This window comes from the organism of the source record quoted next, unplaced genomic scaffold, assembly GCF_019419815.1.
Source record: "Pyrus x bretschneideri cultivar Hongxiangsu unplaced genomic scaffold, Pyrus_bretschneideri_v1 Contig21, whole genome shotgun sequence".
NCBI lineage: Eukaryota > Viridiplantae > Streptophyta > Magnoliopsida > Rosales > Rosaceae > Pyrus > Pyrus x bretschneideri.
The window spans coordinates 3,142,940-3,160,951 of NW_025999513.1; the positions used below are offsets into that span (position 1 = coordinate 3,142,940).

At 39.8% G+C, this 18,012-nt stretch overlaps 1 protein-coding gene and 1 long non-coding RNA gene across 3 annotated transcripts; both read left to right on the top strand.

Moving 5' to 3' along the window:
* On the top strand, window positions 1-4,628 carry LOC103962781. 2 transcript variants are annotated; one of them, XM_048584547.1, is made up of 9 exons: window positions 1-274; window positions 1,420-1,500; window positions 1,905-1,954; window positions 2,511-2,791; window positions 3,020-3,258; window positions 3,385-3,600; window positions 3,714-3,812; window positions 3,900-3,980; window positions 4,082-4,628. In XM_048584547.1, exons 4-9 carry the CDS (start codon window positions 2,518-2,520, stop codon window positions 4,520-4,522), a joined length of 1,350 nt encoding a protein of 449 aa, XP_048440504.1. In that variant the 5' UTR covers window positions 1-274; window positions 1,420-1,500; window positions 1,905-1,954; window positions 2,511-2,517; the 3' UTR covers window positions 4,523-4,628. The 2 variants fall into 2 exon arrangements, with proteins under 2 accessions (XP_048440504.1, XP_048440506.1); XM_048584549.1 differs by having other exon boundaries at window positions 2,518-2,791.
* A 1,006-nt stretch (window positions 4,629-5,634) lies between these two features.
* LOC125477278 lies at window positions 5,635-7,785 on the top strand. Its single transcript, XR_007258438.1, has 3 exons — window positions 5,635-6,052; window positions 7,139-7,217; window positions 7,432-7,785. It is a non-coding gene; the product is annotated as an uncharacterized LOC125477278 (long non-coding RNA).
* The last annotated feature ends 10,227 nt before the right edge of the window (window positions 7,786-18,012 follow it).

The following is an 18,012-nucleotide window of genomic DNA, read 5'->3' on the forward strand; positions in this document are numbered from 1 at the left end:
CACTTTGTCCAAGTTTGGACGCTCACCTCTCATCCCTCAAATCTCAAACCCTCCTCACCCTCCTCGAACTCACTCTCTCTCTCAACCTCACCCTCCAAGAATTTTTTAACTCACTTCTGTTCTCCAAGGAGCAACATCGCAGCTCCTCCACTTCTGATGTTAGTTCTGTTCTCCAAGCTGTTAGTTCTGTTCCTCCACCTCTCATCCCTCACTTCCTCCCACATCGCTGATTTCTTTTTCGATCTCACTGTTCATCGGTTCTCCCCCAAATCAGGTAAATTTTGGAATTAATATAGGGTTTATGAAATTTAGCACTTGGAAGATAGAGTATATTGTATATTCCTCCATGGACTTGTTTGTGCTAAATTGTTGTCCCTAACCTGTTTGACGAAATGCCTCAACAGCTTTGATTAAGTTGGATTATTCCTCCATGGATTTTTATTAACTTGTTTGTGCTAAATTATTGTATATTTCTCTTTTTCCATCATGCCTCTTTGGGATAGTATTGTAGAGAGTTCGTAGCCTTGTGAAGGCTAAGTTTATCATTTTGCCCAAATTTCCCTTTGCTTGCACCAAATCCCGCTCCATCTTTGGCTACCTTCTCCATTTTCTTCCTTGATTTCCTGCGCGAGCTTCAAATGCTAAAGTTCATCCACCAAGTTAAAATGAGGTGTGAACCCCAAGGTCAGACTTTGTCAACCCATAAATCTGGGCAAATTGGTTGTGTTTGAAGCATTTTGGTTGGTTTGTAAGGAAAGGGGTCGTTTCAACTGTCCCAAAACCGTTTTTCCTTTTTCTTTTGGTTGGTTTGTAACGCCATTAGTAAATGGTATCTGTTTGGTGATTTAACTAGGAGTTGGGACTTATGGAACCTCAGTATAACATGAGGGGCATCTTTAATGGACTGAAAAAAGGGTAGAGAAAAGGATAGGAGAGGAAAACCAATAACAGTGAATTTATTGAAATGGTTGAACCGCACATGTAGAGGTTTAAGCCATTACCTGTTAGGGATGCTCTGATTGCCCTTTAGACATGGCTAGGTTAGAGGTGTTTTCTCTGATAATATTTTATGTCACAAGTCAACTTTCACTGCATTAGCCTTTGTCTGAAAATATTTAGATATAGTTACTTTGCTTGCATTAATGTCAGCTTGGTAAATTGAAACTTTTGTTTTTCGTTCTGAAATTGTCCCTGCCCATTCCTCATTATGCATCCTGATGAAAGAGAGACTAAGGCCTTTATCACAATGCATAATTAAGTTATTTCTTCACTGGGCTAGGTATGAACTTATTGAGGTCTTTACCCCATAATTTATTCAACTGTGTTATATACCTGGATGCAGTTTGGTGGTATTCCTTTAGTTTGTAGCATTGTTTCATTAAGGTGCCATCAGTAAATTTGTTATCCTATTTATTTCAGGTGCAAGATTTACACTCAATAACCCCTAATTACTTCTTGGAAGTAAGTGGTGGAGTGATTCAACCTCTATCGTACCAACAGGTTGGTTGATTTTGCCGTTTGTACTTAGTATTCGAGAGTGATCTTACAAGTTGTTGCTGGGCTATTGTCCTCATATAGAAGTCTGCATTTGCTTGAACTGAATTTTGTTATTCCAATTTTGGCATGCTTTTAACCAAGTCAAGTGCATTTCTTTTGCATATTACATGTGTAGCTTGTCGTATACTCTCTCTCTCTCTCTCTCTCTCTCTCTCTCTCTCTCTCTCTCTCTCTCTCTCTCTCTCCATATATATATATATATATATATATATATTCTATTCTGAGAGCTTTACCCTTTTTTGAATTATGTTGACCCTGCTTTTCATGCAGCCTAGAAATTATGACATTACTCTTCTTTATGCACGCCTTTCACTTAATGTTATGACATTACTCTGCTTTTCATGCAGGCTAGAAATTTTCGTTTCCCTTGTGGCCTTGTATATGTGACAGAACCAGGGTACGTTCTCTTGATCTTGTGCAATATGTTTTGCTTCCTGTTATTACTCAAATAAAAGAACTATGGCCTACGGGATGATGGTGTCAGCTTTTTCTTTCTTTTCTATTTTTTTTTTTGAGAAAAAAAGTAACAATTTATTAAAACAATAACATGAATTACAAAATATGGATAAGAAATCCACCATCTAGCAAAACTAGCTAAGACCTTTCAAGTAGATCTATATGAGAGAGAGAATAAATTTGAGAAATATGATAAGGTTGTATAGTTAATACGATGGGGTACATATTCCTGGTTTCCTACATTGTGCTTAGTTAATACGTTGTATAGTTACAATCGCATTTTCCTTTTCTAGGATCACAATTGCATTTGAGAAATATGATAAGGTTGAAAACTGTAAGAGAAATATTGATACTCCAGGGTTATAATCCTTCTTGAAAGCTTGATGTGAGTTTTTCTGTTGCATTTACCTTGTCATGAAACCCACAACATTATCTGTTGCATTTAAGAAAATGTTGTAGGATTAGTTTCTAATGTTATATTTTTATGGTTGAATAAGTGTATAGATGTCGCAGTTGATCACTCGTCGTCGGAGTGTGACCAATGCACCTCCTGCATTATCAGCATCTATGGCTCCAGCCGTGAGTGCTCCATTGATTAGCGAGCCTACACCCTTTGCTGAGGCCACTCCTACGGCGTCCCAGGTGCCCGTATCATCGACATCATCAGTGTCAGTTGAGCACCTCAGTGCACGGCGGCCTCATCGGCGGCGCCGTGAGCCGGAACCTTCTGATCACACTTCTTCGGAATCCAGAGTCGAGTGTGAGGCCTCCCATCCAGGTAGTTTTTTCTAATTCTCACTACGCTATATTTTTTTTTCATTTTAAAACTATTATTTTTATGATGGTGAAAATTTGTTGGATTGTGAAAATCTGTTGCTGGTTGTGAATTAATGTTATTTTATTATTTTAAGGTTTTGGAAAATGTTATACTATTACGGAAGGTTGTGTCGAATTTTTTTTACAAATTTAAGCTTCGGGATTTCACCATTTAAGTATTTTTGGCCAGCTAAAAAAAACACCAGAGGGCCTAGTCGAATGCTGAAGCAGTCACAGAGCGCACGACAGGCCGCCTCCAAGATCAAGATTGTGTATGATGCGCAACATCGTGGAGCAGCTACCTCACAGCAACATAGCTTCATTGCTAGTAGCTGTGGTGTTGTTATTCGAGACTATTGTCCTTTTCAGTGGGAGTGTTGGGCAGAAATTCCCGAGGAGACGAAGAGAATGGTGCGACACGAGTTGTCGGTTAGTATATTAATTTTTAGCCTTTATCATTTTTTTAATTTTGTTTACAAATATTAAAAACCAAAATATATTATCTTAATATTATTAAATTTCTTACTACTATTTTATTGTTTTTCATATTCGTAGGTCATTTATGATCTTGAGGACATATCCCTTGAGGTCATGAACTACTTAGAGGAGACCTTAGCAAATCGGTACAAAAATTGGAAGAGCACTTTTCACACGTTTTTTAAGCGATGGGATGATCCAGAGATTGCTCGCCTACATGTTCCAAGCGAGTTAAAGGACCGACCAGATGATTGGGAGTGGCTCTGCAAACATTTTACGGACCCAAAATTTGTGGTATGTAGTTAATATTTTATTAATAATTTATTATTGTTTTAGTTATTTTTTACGCTTTTTTTATTAATTTATTTCAAATAGTTGCACTAACATGTATATTGTGTGTTTAACAGAAGAAATCTGTTGCTGGCCAAAAAGCTCGTGAGTCAAAGACACTTCTCCACCATTCCGGTTCGAAGCCCTTTTCGTATAGGCTTCAGACACGACGTCAGGTAAAAGTATATTAACTTTGAAATTTTATACAATTTATTATTATTATTATTGATTAATAAAATTTTCTTACTGTTTTTTTTCTTCAGGAGGGTTCTAAGTTCCCAGCAATCGACATGTTTAAGGACGTTTACGTTCGACCTGGTCAGGAGATTACTGAGCAGTTTCATGTAAGTATATGTAATTATTATTATTCTTATATGTATGAATCATTCAAATATTATTTATATTTTGTTATTAAACATTATATGTTTTTTCTTTATTATTATAGGCTACTATGGTGGAAAAGAGCACTTCTGTTCTTCAAGAAGCAACATCGCAGCTTCCCCCGGAGACCCCGATCGAGGACGTCACGATACCTGAGGATGTAGGTTTTCAGATCATGACTGATGTCCTGGATCAGAACTTAGGTCGTCGTCGTGGCAAGGTTGTTCGGTGTATGGGGAAAGCACAAATTCGTGAAACGGGTGCCTCTTCTTCCAGATCAAACGCAGAGGTAGATGCATTGAAGGAGGAAGTGACAACCCTAAAGGCCCAGGGCGAGCAGATGAAGGAGCAGCTGAGGGTCCAGGGCGAGGAGATGAGGTCATATGCCGGGGCGTGGAGAGACCTTGTACAAGCCATACAGATGTCCGGCCTTCAAATCTCACTACCAGCACTTCATCTTGGTCGACCTTCGACCTCAGAGCCACCTCGCCCTGCTGATACCTAGTAGCTTGATGTATTAAACCTAGTTCACTTTTAGTTTTTTCTTTTTTGTTTGGATCTTGTATGTACATTTTCATATATTTAATAATTAAATACTTTTGCTTGGTTAATTAATTATTCTTTCGAATTTAATTACAATATTTATCAAAAATTAAAAAAAAAAAATTGTTTGACCAAAACTACTCCCCACTTTGCACGACGCATGGCTCCGTCGCGCAAACCCACTTTGCGTGACTCATGCGTACGTCACGCAAACCTACTTGGCGCGACGTACGCATGAGTCACGCAAAGTGGGTTTGCGCGACGCTATCCGTTAGTCACGCAAAGTGCGTTTGCGTGACGCACAAAGTGGGTAGTGCTAAGTGGGTTTGCGCGACGCCCAGAGTGGGTAGTGCAAAGTGGGTTTGCGCGACGCACACCGTTAGTCACGCAAAGTGGGTTTGCGTGACGCACAAAGTGGGTAGTGCAAAGTGGGTTTGCGCGACGCACTCGGTTAGTCACGCAAAGTGGGTTTGCGTGACGCACAAAGTGGGTAGTGCAAAGTGGGTTTGCGCGACGCACTCGATTAGTCACGCAAAGTGGGTTTGCGTGACGCACAAAGTGGGTAGTGCAAAGTGGGTTTGCGCGACGCACACCGTTAGTCACGCAAAGTGGGTTTGCGTGACGCACAAAGTCGGTAGTGCAAACTGGGTTTGCGCGACGCACTCCGTTAGTCACGCAAAGTGGATTTGCGTGACGACCAACTAAGTGCGTCGCGCAAAGTGGGTTTGCGCGACGCAGTCCATAGTCGCGCAAAGTTGGTTTGCGCGACGCACACCGTTGGTCGCGCAAACCCACTTTGCGCGACGCACACCGTGGCCGTCGCGCAAACCCACTTTGCGCGACGCACGCCCCGTGGGCCGTCGCGCAAACCCTAGCGTCTCAGACTTTGCGCGACGATTAACGCGCGACGAAGATTGCGTCGCGCAAACCCTTAGGCAACGATTTTTTACTTTGCGCGACGAAAGTACCTACGTCGCGCAAAGTGTTTTTTTTACTAGTGGTCGTTAAAATCCACCTATAAAGGCAGACATGAAACGTAGCTTCAAACAGCATACGAAAAGGAAAGAAATGGCAGCAGCAGGCCGGAGTGTGTCTGAGCCACATTGCCAGAGAATCCCCCGATATCAGGCGCCTCGCCGATTTCTACAAAGAGGTTCCTTAACTTTTCAAAAACTAAGTACTTCAATTTTAACAAGCTAATATGTGGTAACTTCATTATTAACGTGATTGAGTTGAATTTGCTATGGTACATGGTTGGTAAATATTTGGATTCGAGGAGGTTGAAGCCCCAACCTTTGCGGGAGTGAAGGTGTTATGGCTCATGTTCCCTGGAAATTAAGCTTTTCACTTCATTGTGAGAAACCCTAGTTTTAACCTTCCAGAAGGGCCATTTGCCGCTAAGTTACCTGAAGCTGATCCGGTCCATCTCGGCAGAGGCCAACATATCTGCTTCACTGTCTCCAATCTCCCGTCATTAGTCCAAACCCTCAAGGTATATATGCAATGCATTATGTATTTTATTGTTGCTGGTTGATTTTTGATAGTGAAAACCTTTTATATGGACTAGCCTTTGGTGCTAGGGCTTGTTCCTCTTTTGCTCCTTATGAGTTATAAGCAAATGCAACGTTTGATAAACTTCCGACATGGATCATTTCTACACATCCACTCACAATTTATCCTGGAGCTTTTACCGGTGTTTCTTGCGGGATATTTAAGATCTGCTTGTCTGAGAACTCTCTCTATGGGACTTTATGGTCCACGGATAGCGGAGATCTGCACTCAGCGGTAGTGACGGAGCCAGAAGTGTCGAGGCTAGGGGCCTTTAGGCTAGACTATGTAGACTTTATTAAAGGAATTAAGTACAATATAAGTAATGTAAAAAAATTATGAGGTTTCGTTGTGTTGGCATGTATAAATATTTTGATACAACGATATTTTACACTAAGAGTAAATATTGAGCTAAGCTACATAATGATTGAGCAGCAATAATTTAATATCGTAACCACTAGCTATTAATGAGAGTTGAACCTAAAATCACTCATTTACAAGGGGAGAAAAATACACATAAATGTGAGTGACATTATCACAAATAATTGTAAACTAAAGAGAAATGATGAAGCTTTAGATTTCATGGGACAACAAGTATTACACGATTATATATATATATATATATATATATATATATATGTATATCATAAACGATGAACTAATTATTGAAAACGTCATGGCTTAGAACTGCTACCAAGGCAACACAGCATATAGTAGACCTTCTTTTAAGATAAAAAAAATTTCTTTCACCACCTTCATGCAGTAAAACGGTGGGTTATAAAAGTCTTGTAAACCAACATGCTAATGCTATGGTGGGAGCTGCATGCAGAAGGGGCTTGTGCCTATCCTGGTCCTTATGTGAATCCGCCACTGCTCAGCTGTGGCGGATCTAAAGCACACACATAAATATGGTTGTTTATCTTGCATGTTTCAAAGCTAGCATGCTTGTTTGTTCTCGTTTTATTTGCTTATATTTTTCTTCCTCTATTTGACACGATCGCGATTTATCTGAACAAATTTGGTCTTGCAGGAGAAGGGAATTCAAACTTCTGAGAGGTGCCTAGATGATGGTACGCTCCTGCGGCAAGTCTTCTTCTTTGATATAGATGGTAAGATTTTTGTATCACAAATATTTTTATATACACATAAACAGATTTTTATGACTATGAATTTCAATAAGTTTCCCCATTATCATACTATGAGTCTTTGTAATTCCTTTCAGTCAAGATTTTTATTTTTTATTGTTCAACTGTTGGATGTGGGATTCAAGTATATTCTTCGACGCTTTCCTTTCGTTTTCTGAATCAGTCTTTACTCGTGCAGGGAATGGGCTGGAGGTTGCAGCACCTCAATGAATTCCACAGCACCACCGAAGGCAGTTTTCGAATGGTCGAGTGGGATAGATATGAACTAGACGATCAATAAATTTTAATTACATATATATAATAAGTTGCAAACTTGCAACGTATGCAGTGTTAATGTTGAATAGCTAATTTCAGCTTTTGGTCTTTGTATTTCCAGAAATGTAAAGGAACAAAATGGAGATGATGAAAGCTTCAAAAGAACTATTTCATTTCTTTGTAAAATGATGATTTGATTCCAAACGGCTATATTCCTTGGAATTTGACAATGATGCACAGATCCAAACCTAATGTAGAATTCCATGAGGTTGTGACACATGGTAATCTAATGGCATGTAAACCATAAGCTAGGAAAGAATCTAAGAGGTATACTTGTTATATGAGCTCAAGGAGCCATCCGACACACTACCCTCACTACTAGAAAAAAACATTTTGCGAGACAAAATAAGATTTGTCGCGCAAAGCATGATTATGTTGCTCAAAACCTTGCACGACGAAATTTTTCTTGCGCAAGATTCATCGTGCAAAGCTCATGAAGATAAGGTTTGCGTGACAAAAATTAGTCTTCATCATGCGAAGGTACTTTGCGCAACGAAATATTTCGTCGTGCGAAGGTACTTTGCGCAACGACATATTTCGTCGCGCAAAGTTTTTTGTTTTTATTTTTATTTGATTATTTAATTTAATATTTTGCGTGACGAAATTAATTGTTTGTGCAACGAAATATTTTGTCGCGCAAGGTCTTTGACTTTTGTTTTATTATTTCTCTTATTTTAATTTAATTATATTAATTGTTTAGCGACGAAATATTTGACAGAGCAAGATTTTTGGAATTTTTCTTTTTTAATTTAATTTAATTATATGGCTTTATTTTTTAATTACTTTAATTTAAATTGACATATTCAAAACAAAATTACACGTGAACAATAATGATCAAATTATCCATAGTATATATTATATTAAAATGTACCTATAAATTAACAAAGTACAATAATAAAATCCTATACAAGTCTATTGTGGTGGTGGTGGCGGGGGATATGGTCCGATAGTTTCCTAATCCTCAACTCCTCAACTTCAACTGTCAAAGTCCTGACAATTTGAAAAAACAAATATGGTCAAATAACAAAAAAACAACATAAAATGATACCAAAAAAATTGCTCCTCCCCAAAATCGGCATGCCCCAAATCCGACCCAAAACTCCACCCCTCACCCTATCCCCTATCCCAAACCCAAAATTAACTCCAAAATCACATATTTATGAAAAAAATTAAAAATTTAGGGAGAAAATATATTTTGACAAGCTTGAGAGTGAGTGAGAGATAAAGAGTGAGGAAGGAGTGCGAGAGAGTGAGACGAGAGAACTCCAATATAGATTATTTGAGTAAATGCTCTTAATAATTTGAACTATAATTTATTTACTTTAAAATGGTAACTTCATAGGGTAGGTAATCGAACACCAATTCTCGGTTATACCAGGAAATAATAAAAACTTGAACTGATGAGTGTCCTAAGCTGATAAGGGCTAGCAATCTACCAAACTGCAAGCACAAGTGATTTATATAGCGTTACAAGTCGAACTGTCCCGGCCTCTATCTCGACACGTCTCCAAAAAGCCCTACGTGTCAATAACATTCCATAACTATATATCACCGATATAAAAATCTCTCGTTGTTCCCTTGCTGCTGTAAGTATGTATAGAACTAGTCAGAACCACCAAAACTGTTGAAAAAACGTTGTTTTATCACAAAATACTGATAAAAATAATGAGCCAGGAATAGCCACGGAGGCATCAGGAGGACAAGCCGGAACAAATCAAATACGGCGGTGTTTTCTCCATCTCAGGGCAACTAGCTGACAAGCCCGTTACACTGCAAGATGCTAACATGATGCAGACCGCCGAGACCCTGATTTTTGGGCAAACTATTGGAAGAAGATTAGGAAGAAGATCTACTTTCTGTCAGTTACCTTAATCAGCATGGCTGTGTGTATGGGGTGCTATCATTTACCCTAGCCGATAGGTAACATGGGTGTGTGCATGGGGTGTTGTCTAACAACTTGAAGTATGGCTATCATTCTCACTAATTCAAGGGATTTGCTGATCTTGCTTTAGTTGTTATGTGATTAGGCGTAAATCAAGGAAGGAAGATTGTTTCTTGTTCCTTGTTTTTCTTTTCTTCCCACGCTCATATATATGAGCTATCTTTGTACTTTGTTTCAATATAATACAAAATATACCTTCAAAACTCAATATGGTATTAGAGCAGTGATCCTAATCAACCTGCTTCTGAGTAGTTTCTTAAGAGATTTGTGAGTTTTTTCCTGATTCTCTATCATGGCTGAAGAGAGTTCAGTGCATGGCGAAGAAGTTAGCTCGCATGTTGTGCCATCTTTATTTCATTTAGATGTTGATGTCAACCCAAATCAACGTCTGAGTTCTGTCTTACTAAATGAGTTCAATTATCTTCCTTGGGAGAGAGCAATCACTCTTGCCTTGAGAGGACGATCGAAACTTGGTTTTGTTAATGGTGTTATTCCAGCGCCTGATATGTCCTCACCAGATTACAATGACTGGTTGTGCAAAGACTAGTTGGTCATGTCATGGCTACTAAATTCTATGGATCGAAAGATTGCAGAAATTTTCAACTATACTGAATCCTTATACATCATTTGGAAAAATCTCAAAGAAATGTATGGGAATCAGAATAATGCAGCTCGAGTGTTCCAGTTAAAAAAGGACATTGCGGGTCTTCAACAGGAAGGAAACTCATTTGTGCAGCATCTTGGGAAGTTAACCACCATGTGGAACGAGTTGAATGTCTATCGGCCACACACCATTGACGCTGTCGTATTGACCAAGAGAGCTGAGAAGGACAAAATATTTCAACTTCTTGTGAGTTTAAGTCCTGAATACGAAGATCCCAGGAGTCATGTCCTCATGAATCCTAATCTTCCCTCATTCTCAAGTGTGTGTGCCAAGATTAAAAGAAAGAAACTCGTAGAAAAATCATGACTGTGGAATTAAAGGCAAATATACCAGAAGCTAGGGTATATCTCTCTAACCACATAACTGGTGACGAGATGGGCTACAAAGGAAAGAAATCTATTGTAAAATGTAGCTACTGTGATACTGGTGGACATACACGAGATCATTGCTAGATTCTCCACCCTAAGCTAAGGCCTAAGTCTTCAAGGGACAACAACAAGGGTTTCCCTAAGAGTTCACACAACTCACCCTACAAGGCAAATCATATCGTCACCACTCATTCCGAGGGAGCATATAAGTTTACCTCCAATCCAACCAACCTAATAAATGAATTTGCTGCCTTCCTCCACAAGAAACAAGGTTATGGAGATAATGAAGGATCAACTAATCAAGGTGACAACAAAAAACCTGCTCAACTCGGGCAATTTACTGGTTTTTTGGTTGAAAATGAAGGTGTGACACAACAAGATATTCCAAGTATCTTACAATCCTTCTCAATTGCTCTCAAAGTCGGTAATGTGCATGATTATTGGATTATAGATTCAGGAGCTACTGATCATATGACTAACAAGTTTACAAATCTACATAATTTTGAAAAACTCTCATGTCCATCTCAAGTGTCAGTTGCCAATGGCAAGGGTGCTATGGTTGTGGGGAGAGGGAAAACACATTTGATTTCTAGTGATGCCGAGTCTGAGGCTCTTTATGTTCTCTCTTTCCCTTTTCAACTCTTATCTGTTGGAAAAATCACAAACTCACTAAAATGTCTCGCTATTTTCTCCTAAAAAGCTGTGGTTTTTCAGGATATCACCACTAAGAAGGCGATTGGTGAAGGTTTTTTCCTAAATGGTCTCTACTACCTTTCCAAGCATGTCCAAACTCCTAAGGTTTTTCAAGTCACTTCAAGCTTGGTTCAAGAACAACAACTTTGGCACCAACGACTTGCACATCCTTCTGATAAAGTTCTATCCTTTTTGTTTCCAAACCTGTGCAAAGTTACAAGTTCCTGTGATGTTTGTCACTTCTCTAAGTTCACTAGATTACCTTTCATTTCCTCCTTGTCTAGGGCTAGTAATCCTTTTGAAATTGTGCATTCCGATGTTTAGGGACCAGTCCTAGAGCCCTTTAATGGATACAAATATTTTGTAACTTTTGTGGATGATTTCACAAGGATCACTTGGTTGTATCTTTTAAAATTTAAAAGTGAAGTGCTGGAAGTTTTTCAAGATTTTCATAGACTTGTAAACACACAATTTTCTTCAAACATTCATGTCTTACAATCAGATAATGGCTCCGAATATATGTCTCAAAACATGTCTCACTATCTAAGCACACATGGTATATTACAATCAAACTAGTTGTGTTAGAACACCTCAACAAAACGGGGTAGCAAAAAGGAAGAATAGAGATCTACTTGAAAAAACTAGAGCTCTTATGTTTCACTCGAATGTGCCTAAAAAATTCTGGTCACAAGGTGTTCTTACTGTTGCATATCTCATCAATAGATTACTAGCAAGATATTGAACTTCAAATCACCTTATGAGGTATTAAAAGATAGACAGATCAATTTATCCCATTTGAAAGTGTTTGGATGTACATGCTTTGTTCACATTCAAGCACCAAATCGTGGAAAGCTAGATCCAAGGGCTCCCAAATGTGTTTTCCTAAGCTATTCATCCACTCAAAAGGGTTACAAATGTTACAATCCAACAACTAGGAAAATAGTTGTTTCAAGAGATGTGAAATTTGAAGAAACCATGCCTTACTTTACTCAACCTCTGGACTATTCTAAAGAGGGGGATAATTTGCTTGATTTGTTCCCAATACCATATCCCAGTGAAGAGGATACAACAGATATTTCAAGGGACCAGATATTGAATGAGGAAAATGTTAGCAACCTACAGAATTCTCCACATGTGGTATCTGAAGAACATATCTCACCAGAACCCTCAAGTAGTCCCTCCAACCAAGAAACTGCTCATGTTCCAGCAATTCAATCTCCTACAGTTCGTCGAAATCCTCCCCGTGAAAGGAAACTTCCATCCAAGTTACATGATTATGTAACTTACAATGCCATGCACCCCCTAACTTCTGCTATTGATTATAGTAAAGTTTCATCCTCTTTTGCTACATTCCTCAGTGCAATTACTGAAACTAGTGAACCACAAAGCTTTCAAGAAGCTAATCTACATAGTGAGTGAAAAGCTGCTATGGCAGAAGAGCTTCAAGCTCTTCATGAAAACAACATCTGGACTATAGTGAAACTTCCCAAAAGGAAGAAGGTTGTGGGAAGTCGTTGGGTATCAAGACTAAGTTCCATTCAGATGGCACGATTGAAAGGAACAAGGCTTAATTAGTTGCTCAAGGATTTACACAAACCTATGGAGTGGATTACAAGGAGACATTTGCTCCCGTGGCAAAGATGAACATTGTGAGGGTGCTATTATCTGTTGCTATTAACAATGCATGGCCTTTCTTTCAAATGAATGTTAAAAATGCTTTTCTGTATGATGAACTTGAAGAAAAAGATTTCATGAAACTGCTCCCAGGTCATCCTCAATCAAACAATCCAGAAATAGTATGCAAACTTCATAAATCCATATATGGTCTCAAGCAAAGTCCACATGCATGGTACGCCAAGCTCAATCATGTTCTAAAAAGAGTTGGTTTTTGTCAGAGCAATGCGGATTTTTCCTTATTTGTGCGTTCAAGCACATTGGGTAAACTTGTGGTGCTTATTTACATTGATGATCTCAGGCTTCAGCTTGTTGAACATTGTTATTATTCTTTTTAGGGTCTGGTGGTCGCCTAAGTTGAGCTCTTTGAGATCATCAACCATGGTTTACCCCCCATCCTCGAGTTGTGGTGGTGCTACAATGACGTTTTCCTTGAGGATTTGGTCTTCTTTGTTTTCTTGGATTGTGATGTGGAACACGTCTTGGACCTCTTCTTTAGTGTCATCCTCTTGGGCTTCTTGGCGTGAAGATTAGCCAATGTGGATGATGGTGCACCTCCTTACCTTCAGTTGTTTTTTTGTGTCAACTTCCAAGGTTGCTTGGCAATTCATCCTTAAAGGAATCGAGCTTCGAACGTCATCTTTTTCTGCTAGACCGTCGAGCTTTTCTTTCTTTGGCATTATCTTCCTCTTTCTAGAAAGCTTCTTGGTTTCTTCAAGTCTTTCCAAGGCTGACCGTCATGGAGGAAAGCTAGCCATGTTGTTTTGTTTCTTAGGTTTTGACAACCTTTCGAAAACAAAGATTTGGGGTGTTCGCACGTTAAGCCATTTGAAGATGGAAGTTTGGTCTTGACTATTAATGCATCAAGTGTCGAAATTCTAGATTTTGAGTGATTCAGTCTATCAAAGACTGACGTTCGAGGGGTGGGTTTAGGCTCCTCTTGATTTCGTTCAACGTTCACGCTAATGTGTTAAGCACTAGCGTTTTTTGCTTTTCGTGAAATCTTCACGGGCATGTTTTGTGTGAAGCTAAATCCAGCTTTGTTGTTGTCAACTCCGTAACCATGCTCCTTCAACATCTTTTGAGTTTCAGTGAGGTCATGTTCTTTGTCGTTGATAGCGTTTGCATTCTTGTTTCCAAGATTTGAAGAGGAGGTGAAATCGTACCCAGCCTTTGACATGAGTTTGTAGGCGTTTAGGTCAAAACCTTCTTCGGTCCTCTTGGTTGGAAGAGAGGTTGGTTCTGCCCTCTTTAGCAAGGGTTTTATGAAACCTTGCAGTGGTTTTGGAATTTTAGTGTTGCCAAGCCATGTTAGAGGTAAAACTGCATTTGTCTTAAGTAGATTTACATCATCATTGTGCAGCTGTATGTTGGCTTTGCTTGTTCTGGTTTCGAATAGGGATTGCCCATTCTTTCTTCTTGACATGGAAATGTATCAGAAGACGATTGTGTTTGGTATTTTTGAGGGTGTCACACTCCCTTTGGTTGTTGTCAGTTTAGCAGGCTCATCATTGTCTTTCCTTGAAGATGGCATGACTTCCCCCTTCTTGTTTCTTGGGCATAACTTGCCACTCCTTCTTTTTAGGTGCGACTTTGCATATGGATTTAATCTCATTAGGAAGAGCTTCGGGTACCATGTCTTCATCCATGTAAAACTTGGCATCCGTGAAGTGTGATTCGGCTTCGGTGAATAGCTTGGTGTTGCCTTGTATCACCTTTACCCCTTCTCGGTAAAACTTTAAGCATTGGTGGAGGGTGGACAACACTACTTTATTCTCATGGATCCAAGGCATTCCTAAAAGAAAGTTGTATGAAGTTCTTGCGTCAATCACATGGAATCGCGTGCTTGACTTGAGTTCGCCAATGGTCATCTCAACTCAGATTATACCTATTGCTCTTTGTCTTCCTTGGTTAAAACCTTGAATTAGAAGGCAGCTTCGGGATAGTTCATCTACCTTGATGCCAATTGTGGTCATTGTTGACTTTGGCATGATGTTTATGGCCAATCCACCATCTACAAGCATGCGGTTGATTTTGTTTTCTCTTACGTACCCAGAGACGAAGAGATGATGGTTATGAGGCTTTGACCCTAACAACAAGTCTTCATCAGTCAAGTTAATTGCGTCATGAGCGGCACAACATATGGCATATTCATGTGATCGAAGCTTTAAGCCTTCGTTCTTGCTTTCTTGTACCTCGTGGTCGTCAGGACTCGCCAAGACCGCTATTAGTGCTCTTTGCATCTCCTTGGGCAATTATAGTGCCTCATCGATGGTAAAGTGTACCGGCAAGCCTTTTTTTGGGCGTAAGGGTATTTTCTTCCTCGATGGCGATAACTTTGCCTTTTGAAGACTCTTCTATCACCTATTTCAACCATGTGACAGCAGCGGTAATGCACTGTTGGAAAAAATCCTTCAGGAAGTACTCATGCAAGGAGACGAGAATGCATGGCTCTTGCTCTATAGGTTCCCCAATATACGTTAGCTTAGCAGCTCTTACGTCTCTTTTGGGCATTATATTGTTACAGCGGTGGTGTTTTCTCCCTTGTTCCACTTTTGGCCGTGTGGCTCATGGTCTTGGCTTCCTTGTCCTTTTGTAGGTCACCAGTGTCCACCATTCTTCATTGTTGGTAAGTGCATTTTGATCGCTTACCCCCAACGATGGTTGCGTAGAAAGTGCTGTGTTGCTTGAACATAGACGAGAGTGGTCAAGCATCACTTAGAGAGGCACGAGATCGAAGAATCCAAACTCAATCGTAGTAATATCTGTTATGGTCGTGTCTTTAAGGTCAAGTTCGATTTTCCCTTGTTGTGCTAGCTTCATGATGAGCTCCTTGAGGATGAAGCATTTGCTAACTGGATGACTCACCATAAGATGGTATTTATAGTACCTAGGATCGTTAACGCGATTTATCTCTTCAGGGTGCTTGCATTCAGGCAGCTCGATTACTTTCTTCTCCAACAGGTCATCTAGAATTGCGGCCACGTCAGAGTCCGAAAAAGGGTACGTCTTCTGCTCCAGTTCCCTCAAGGTATTTTTGTTCCTATCTTGGGTGCGAGAAGGCTCACCTTTCTTAATTTCCTTTGCTTTGTTCTTGGATGAGATCTTGATGGGCGAGGATGAGGTCTTGATAGGGGTAATGTTGATGGTAAAGGCATCATTGGCGTGCTTCTTACCAGTTTTGTCTACCTTTAGTGCAAACACCTTCTTCTTCTTGAAGTCGATGATCAGTTTCTTCTTCCTATAATTGGCAATACTCAACTCTATGTTGTGGGAACAAGTTGCTAACTCCTCAAATGTTTTCGACTTTATGCCTTGGAAGAAGTAATGTAACCCCTAGTGCATACCTTGAACATACATCTCAATGACAGAGGTTTCAGAAAGCCGATCTTTGCAATCCAGCTTAATGAACGCTATCTATTCATGTAGTCGATGACAGGTTCATCCTTCTATTGCTTCGTACTTGTCAACTCCAGCATGCTTACAGTGCAGCAGGTGCTGTAGAAGCGGTTAAGGAATTCCCTTTCAAGTTGGTCCCAGCTGTTGATAGACTCGAGCTCGAGGTCGGTTTACCAGTCAAAGCCGTTACCTTTTAGCAAGCACACGAACTGCTTGATGAAGTAGTCTCCCTCCGTCCTAATGTTGTTGCAAGTTTCAATGAAATGGGTAATATGATGTTTGGGATTGCCCTTTCCATCAAATTGCATGAATTTTGGTGGCTAATAACCCCTTGGCATCCTTAAGGCGTCAATCTTCTTGAAGTAAGGCTTTGGGTACAGTACGAAGTCATGTGAGCTCCCTTTGTATTGCGTCTTGATAGTGCTAGTGATTATCTCATACAACTGATGTATAGAGAGAGGTCCCATAAGCGACATTGCTTGGTCCAACTTCTCCTCAGCTTTTTCTATCGGAGGCTCATCATCTTCATCAGTTTCCTTCTTTTGTAAATCAACCTTTAGGTCACGGTCAACTTTTTCGCCATACTGCGCCTTTAGACGGTTGACGAGTGTAGCAATCTGCAAATCATTTTCCTCCACGATCTTTATCAGCCTTACGATTGCTTCACTTATTTATGCCAGCTATTCTTCAATTAAAGTCACATCAGTAGTCATGACTTGCATGGCTATGGGATACAAGTTGATGCTTGAGTCGGCATCGGAAGTCAACGACTCAGAGTAACTCCTCGGGCTTTCTTCCCTTAGCAAGGCCAAGGTGAACATAAGCTCGTGCCTCAAGTGCTTTTGCTTCTTTGGCAAAGTTAATGTAGGGGTGGAAGGCATGGCAGAGAGAGCTCTTACTTTACTTCGGGTTGTGACGCCTAAAGTACCACTACTTGTGGCAATGATGTTCTTGTTCTTCGCATTGGTAGCAGAACAGCTTGATCCTTTCTTAATGCCATTTGGTGCTTCTTGCGGATTTGGAGACAAAGATAAGAGGCAGAGATGTCCTATCGGGCATGCCAAATTTGTAAACACGAAAATTTTGTATCAAATGAAACAAGAACACATGTACAAAGTAGATTTGTAATGATGAATTTGTAGGGTTACAATCTTTGTTTATAATTTTCCTCTGATTCAGTCTTCAAATTTCATGTAGATGCATAGGTTGTTGATCTAAAGGTCGCAATAACTTGATCTTGAACGAACGATTGAACGATTGCTTCAAGTTTTGAGCTTAAAACAATGCGTGGATAGTCTTCACCTCAGGTTTAGGGATGTGGCAAAGGGGGTGTTGATGTAGAATTTCTTTGATTCAAGGACCTTGATGACTTGATCTTGAATCCAACGTCGTTACAAGTTTTGAGCTTGCAACAAAGTCTTGAAAAATTTGGCACATGTGCTTGTTGATTCTTCAAGGGAATGCTTCGGCTTTTGGTCGAAGGAAAGCTTCGGCTTTGGTTGTGAGTTCTTCAAAGAGAGCTTTGGCATCGTATTAGTCTTCAAAGATTTGTGCAGAGGTTCTTCTGAATGTAGGATTTTCGGCCCCTTTGTGTGTCTTGGGTCCTTGTATTTATAGATTTCCAAAGCCATGCCTTTGGATGGATTTGGCCTTGATTTGTGTCTTGATTCGTCCATGGGAGAATTTAGGCAAAATTTGTGTCTT